Source organism: Pectinophora gossypiella, chromosome 12 (assembly GCF_024362695.1).
Source record: "Pectinophora gossypiella chromosome 12, ilPecGoss1.1, whole genome shotgun sequence".
Classification (NCBI taxonomy): Eukaryota; Metazoa; Arthropoda; class Insecta; order Lepidoptera; family Gelechiidae; genus Pectinophora; species Pectinophora gossypiella.
In genome coordinates this window covers 8,264,540-8,271,475 of record NC_065415.1, presented here as the reverse complement: position 1 = coordinate 8,271,475, position 6,936 = coordinate 8,264,540, and the positions used below count along the sequence as shown (strand labels likewise).

The following is a 6,936-nucleotide window of genomic DNA, read 5'->3' as shown; positions in this document are numbered from 1 at the left end:
TATCTAGCTTTGCGAGTCTTTAATGTAGGTAGTCATATTGCTAACTAGATAATCTGAGACCTACCCCAGGATGCCTCATGAAATCACCAATTAAAACTGCATTTATAGAGATCGTAAAAGAAAAACTGATTATAATTAATTACTAAGTTTTTACTTATTATAAATAAAATACGTTAGTATCGGTAAACAATAAATAATATCTAACATTAAATTGTACTTGCGCAACAAAAACGAGGTAGATTCAACGTGCCGGGGCACGGCAGTCTCTTGCATAGCGTCACGTAGACTCAGACGGTGTGAGGGCGGACACCACTGGCACAACCGATACAAGCAGTACCTATTACAGCTCCATACCAACGGCCGGACTTGGCTAAATGACACGCAAACGTTACCTATTTCATACCAACAACATATAAACGCAGCAAAAACTCTTAAATTGCATGATCGGTGTGAAACAGGTCCATGACATATTCACGATTGCGTGCGTCAATTCGAGCCGTTATAGAGTTACCGCACTTTGTATTAACACATTGTGGTAATGTTCCCGTTACTAAAGTATCACGTGGTGTGATGTGCTAGTAACGGTAGAAGCTCTGCGCGGCTCATCCGCGAGAGGGCACGTGCGTCGAGCCCCATAGCGGCAGCAGCGCCACTAACGTCCAGCCCAAAGCTCTGCAGCAGTGCTGCAAGCGCCACTTCTTCTCCAGTCCTCGGGTCTCGGAGGCGCGGACAAGAGCCGTTACATTGCGGCCAGGAGCACCGCTCCACGAGGCGCCGAGGAGCGCAGTGAGCTCGTATTCGCCTTCCACCATTTCCAAGCCTCTGTTCCCAGCAGGAGATCGCTCGTGGCAGAGACACTCCTGAAAATTAATAGAAGTTTTTATTTATTTAATTGGTTAAATAAAACTTTTATTCCATGTATGGAATTCGTGATTATATACCATTATTTTACCTGATACATTGATCGCCAACCACTCGGGGCGAGCCAGCGCGCCATGCGCCAGGCAAGCGGGCGCGAACGTCGCACGAACTGTCTTGAGACTTTCCTTGAGCGCTGCACCGGTCTTGTGCACCGCGTCCCACTGCGCCCGTGTCCTCGGCGCGCGCACCCCTTCAGCTGCCAACTGCGCTGAGTCGAACAAGTATTGAAACACAAACAGTGGAGTCCTTATGTGAGGGTACAGGCGGTACCCAAAATAACACAACCACGGTTCTTCGCTATGTTCTCTGACACAAGATGTAGGGGGAGATCCGCCCCACAAAGAATGGCCTAGCCTGGCCACGGTGTCTGCAGAGCGTTTCGTTCTCGCAGGCCGGTCGAGGAACCATCCAGAGTCCGCGATAGCTGCGACTTTGACGCCATGAGAGCGAAGTAATCTTCTGGCTGAGTCCGCGTGGAGCATGACTCCAGCGCCGCCGGCACTCGAGCCGACCAGGAGTAGTCGTCCGGAGAGTCCGAAGTGTAGGAGTTCGAGTAATACTGATCGGACGATGAGGCGTCCGGTGAAGGCGAAGGTTGAGTTGTGTCGTATACGAGTGCCGGCCCACATGTCGCTGGAACAGTAGGGGAGTAGCACGTGGTTGGAGGCGTGCCATAGGGGGTTGGCTGTGGGGTCCGCGGAGAGCAGGGCCGGGGCTCGTCGCTTGCGAGGCCAGCGCGCAGACGACATGAGCGCTGGGCGGCGCCGCCAGCGCGCGGCACACGTCGCCGCGTCCCAGCAGTACCCGCCGCCCTCCAGGTACACCACCCAGTGCTCGCTGTTACTACCCCGGCGGATGTAGTATCTGGAATTACACAAAAATATAATTGAACTTTCTTATCGTAATAGCGGCATAATAATACGTGCATAATATTACATTTTATTATATTATTTATCAATCCGTAAATTCATGTTTAGGTAAAAAGTAGAAATTTGGAAGTTATAAAAGTAAGGAATACTTCTTGCTAAGTGAGTATAGGTACATTATCACACGCCCTCAATCCCCATTAAAGTGTTGTAAATCGATAGAAGTTATTACAGAAAGAAGAATAATATCTTTTCGATGATAGAATACTCAAATTACTCCAAAGCGTTAGCTATTATTCGGGTCTTTCCTCAAATCAGTCAATGTGAACTTACCCAGCTGGAGTACCATCGTTGCAGGTGAGAGAACTGTTGGCCAGCCACACCAGGCGCAAGCTGTCAGGCTGGACGCCTTCACTCGCTGATGTCAGCACCACCTACAAACATACAAATATGATAAACAAACATAGTTACACGAAGTCACGTCTGCAGCCCCTAACAAAGTCTAGAGCCACAGAGGCGGTACTTCGAGCATTGTGGGCCGGAGAGCGGAATTGTCTATAGAATGGGGGGTGAAATTTGTGTGATATGAACGCTTGCTTACAAACTTGAGTATTATACGGCCCGTACCGCCGCCGGCACCAAATTTTTTTTTTGTTTGTATAGCGTGACTTATTTATTGTAGATTTGCCGCAAATAGCATTCACTACTTTACACAAACCACCGGCACCATCGGTGTCTTCTCCTACCTTTAATAGGTAAGTAAGTAAGCCCTGTATAAAAAATAAAGGTCAGAAAAAAAAGGAAAGAAAGGGTAGAAAGGTCTTCCTCTACACACTCTGAACTAGAGCGTGGATGAGATGTCCAGTCCGTGTGTGTTTTGCAAACTTTAATCTCGCTTAACAAAGTTAATAAGTATTACAAAAATTCCGAATCCTGACGAATACACAATCACAACTGCAAAGATCGCCACCTAACATTTGCGCAGTAGAAATCTGCAGGCGCTACGCCCTCTTACAGAAACTAACGAGAATCCACCTAAACTAACACACGAATATTGTGAAACGCCTTCAATATTACATACAAATTGATCACGTTCTTTTTTGAAGTTGGTTTTATCTTGTACTTACTAACACTAATAATGGCTTCCTTCATACAAAAGACATCAACGAGATTATTGTCTTTGTTCCAATATAATGTTATTTTTGTCAGTATCTTTAAAACTACTACTATACCTTAAGTTGGACGATGTTTAATCCAATGACAAAAGATGATGCACTGCGATTTGATATTAAAATTCGTTTAGTTGTTTCTGAAAAATGCGTGGACAAACATACATTCAAACAGCAAAAGTGCAGTCACTGAGCACAGCGAATTATTTGTAAACAGTGCTGAAATTATGAACCATTAGTAGTCAAAATTATAAAATTTATGTTTTTGTAGGTGTTTTTGGTCTATTACAGAAACGACATGTAACCAGGTGATCTTAGTGCAACCAGTTAATTTATTACTTTGCAAGAAACTGATTGGACTTCTGCATCTTATCGAACATACAAATATACATCTGTGGAAATTGGCACACGTGTTTAGAAGCCCATATAGACTAACATAACTATATACACGAATATTGTACAATGCCAACAATATTAATTGATAACCTTCTTTGTTTCAAATTGGTTAAAAAAAAGTTTAAACTCGATACAGAGTGTAGAGACAAGGAAAGAACAAAGAAAAGTGGTAAGTTAATCTAGTTAATAAACAAGGTTAGTAATGGTGTAGCTAATTGGTGAGAGTCCCGATTAAATTCAGTGTTCACTGGGTAAACATCTGTGTAAGGAGACGTGTGTTCTAGGTGTGAGAAATAGCGTACAAATTTACAACACAAAGAACTGATAGTTGATCCAATATCAGTCCACTGTGGCCATAGGACAATATCTGCAGAATAGCGGTAAACGTGTTCCGGAGTGTAGATACATGTATTTCCGTTTACTCCCGCTGTGAGAGAAATGTGCCGGAAACAATATCAATTAATAACTCTAAGGCAAACCTAACTATACCAGCAAATTATAAACTTGCTGCTTATAGCAATATGAATTGGGAGAGATTAGCAATGGGATGTTTCAAAAATAAAAGTTTAACCAGTTTCACCCTTGTTAAATGCACCCCGCATTCATACCATTTTCATGTTTTTGACAATATTTTGAAAAGAAAAGAACGGGTAAGTATAAGTACCTATAGCCTTATCACAAATTCATACTCTGTAAATTTGTTGGTAATAATTTAACTCTATCCCTGAAACCACCGTCCTAGCAACTAAACAGAAACTGTCAACAAGTTTAATATTTACATTAAATACTTGGCTTTCTTAACTTTTCACGGCATTTTAATGCAAATACCTCCTTCACAAATACTCCTTCCGGCGGCGGTTTCGTTTTGCCTTTTAAATGAGCAACTTTAATTAACACCAAGATTTTATGTTCGAGCTACGAGAATAGCTTTCTTAAACCCTAAATGGTAAAGAGAAGACGTAATTTTGTTTAAAGTATTTAGTAATTATAGCCATTTGCATAGACGAAGCCGTCTGTACAAATGTTTGGTCTGTACACGTAGACTAATTTAACAACAGGTGTAGCACCAATTAGAGAAGTTGTGCACACAAGCCAGGTAGGTACCTACATAAAACAAATAAGTTAACGTGGACAATGCACAGCAGTGCACTGTCTCTGCTTTCTCCAACCCTTTAGAACTGATTCAATAAGTAGTTGATACCTAAATAAACATATTCTAAATCAATATTTAAGAATTTAGGTACGTCAGTTTTTAGTACAAATCTTACAAAAAAGAATCCTACTAGATTGTTCAGTGAGATAAATACGCGACTTGTTTGTTATGTTACCCGACTAAATAGATGGTAGGAAGTACTAAGTTCTTATCATTCTCGAAAAAAAGAATTTATGCTTTTTATTGCCGAATCTGCACACAAAATAAACTAAACTATACTACGAAATTTCCGAGGAGTATAATACTTGAACAATGATTTGTAAATGCGATATAAAAAGTATTCTATTTGTTCATCCTCTGATAGTTTTCCCTGTTTTCAAATTCCATTTCAGCGAGTTCATATCTCACTCGCCAGTTTATATGTTTTGCTATAGAGTTGGTTTGGTTACCCTTTGTTCTCTTTACAGGCCATATATTGGGGGATATCTGTTAGCCATCTTCATAGAAACTATCGTTAGAGCGATAATTGTATCAACATAACGTAACATCAAAGGATCAGGAGGAGCTTTGCAGCAACTATGTCCGTCATCAAGCGCGAATATAGGTAGGTACTTATAAATAATACGTTTATGTACGTACCTACATTCCGCGTACACATTATATTTTACAAGTTTGCTTTGAAAATATTTTGCGAAACAAGCTCTAATTTCAAACGATGTAATTTGTTTTATGTTTATGTTGTTGACTAGTTAGGACTTTGATCTCGTGGATGTCGTTTTGCGACTATAGGGCAAGCGTTGATGCCGCAACCGACGACTATTCGCCAACTAGATTATTAGTTTCTAAGGCAAAATCACTGAAGTACGATTCTAGATCCTAGTTTCATTTTATACCCAGATGTAGTGTCAAAATTTTCCATTAATTATTAAATTTATATGCTCCACTAACCCGCAGTGTACACCCTCCGGTTGATTGGAGGGAGCCCTGTGCCTAGCAGTGGGACATATAGCTGTAGGCTATTTATGTTATGTTATTTATAATATGCTATCTAGTGTCTTATTAAACGTGAAGAAAATTGGCCAATCGGAAAGTCCAGATTGATTCCCCAGCCCCACAATGGCAGTAATGGTGGGGCCTTTGGCGGCTCAATAGTAACCCTGACACTAGATTTGACGAGGTTAGTAATTCACCTCACAACCCACACGATAGAAGAAGAATGGCAGTCATAATCAAATCAGCTGATCAGTTAATGATCAGCAAATCAAATTATTTTACTCAAACAAATTAAATTGTTAACTCTTGGAAATAAAGAGGTATCTTTTAACAAGACCAGTGCATACCGTACGCGTATTATATCCCACTGTTGGACACAATGGAGGCTTCCCTTAATAGATTTTGTTTTCGTAGGTACTTAACACTTTGCACTCTGTACCTACTACTTAGAGGGAAAACATAATAAGAAGTTTTTATGGCTGACACCTGGTAGTGGTTGCCTGGAAGAAATTGCTTCAAAGCAGTAAGGCCGCCCATTTGTAATGTTGCTAAATGTTTGCATGTCTTGTTTGTGAGCAATAAAGTATATTTGATTTGACTGATAATAATATTTAGCCCAATCTAAAATAGTTACTCAATTAGTAGCACCTATTTGATATAAAACAAAGGCTGTTATTTATACGTGTATAAAGCCGCTCATTCAAAGATCTCATTACACAGATTCTGCATTACGACTAAATTATAATTAACAACACAGCCTCGATTAAAATTATTGCCAATACAGAGATAACGGCGCAGATAAAACTTAAAACTTGCTAACCTGTTTACGATCAACATTACCTAATTCCCACTTTATAGGGAAATACCTTTGAAAGCACTGCCAAATGTTTATTAATTATGATTAAAAGTAATTTTATCTAAAACCAAAGTTGTCCGCGAAAGTTGAGCCAAGAAAATCATTAATAACTTCAAACTCTCGTATTAATAGCACTGAAAATGTACTTTAGTAAGTTTAAACTCGGGTTAAATAAACATTTTTACGCGACTTCCTTGATGGTTGGTTAAAGTTTGCAAAACAAAACACAGGCACTGAACGATGAAAACAAAACAAGCGTCGGGGTCGGATGAGAGTGTGGTGGTGAGCTGATGGTGAGACGGGGACGTACACAGAGAGTCCAGAGGAGGAAGTGTGCGAGGTGTGCGAGGCGCGAGGTGCGGGTGCGGCGGGCCCGGCCGCGGCTGCGCACGCTCATCGCTGCCGGCGGCGACTGCGGACACACCCCATACTGGCCGACGCGCGAGCACCACTGCCACGCCGCCCCAACGCGCGCCGCACGGTAGCGCTCCCGCTGTTTACAAATAAAGCCTCTATTTAGAGCGAGGGCGAAGGGCCGAACGAGTCGCCGCGCGGCGTCGAACCGAATAAAGGTAAGGCGGC

The 6,936-nt window shown here is 41.6% G+C and overlaps 1 protein-coding gene across 1 annotated transcript; it reads right to left on the bottom strand.

The window, feature by feature from the left end:
• Positions 1 to 148: 148 nt before the first annotated feature.
• On the bottom strand, positions 149 to 6,900 carry LOC126371655 (palmitoleoyl-protein carboxylesterase NOTUM). The gene is made up of 4 exons (XM_050016967.1): positions 6,665 to 6,900; positions 2,121 to 2,221; positions 953 to 1,785; positions 149 to 860 (listed from the first exon to the last, which is right to left on the bottom strand). Exons 1-4 carry the CDS (start codon positions 6,749 to 6,751, stop codon positions 559 to 561), a joined length of 1,323 nt encoding a protein of 440 aa, XP_049872924.1. The 5' UTR covers positions 6,752 to 6,900; the 3' UTR covers positions 149 to 558.
• Between the last annotated feature and the right edge of the window lie 36 nt (positions 6,901 to 6,936).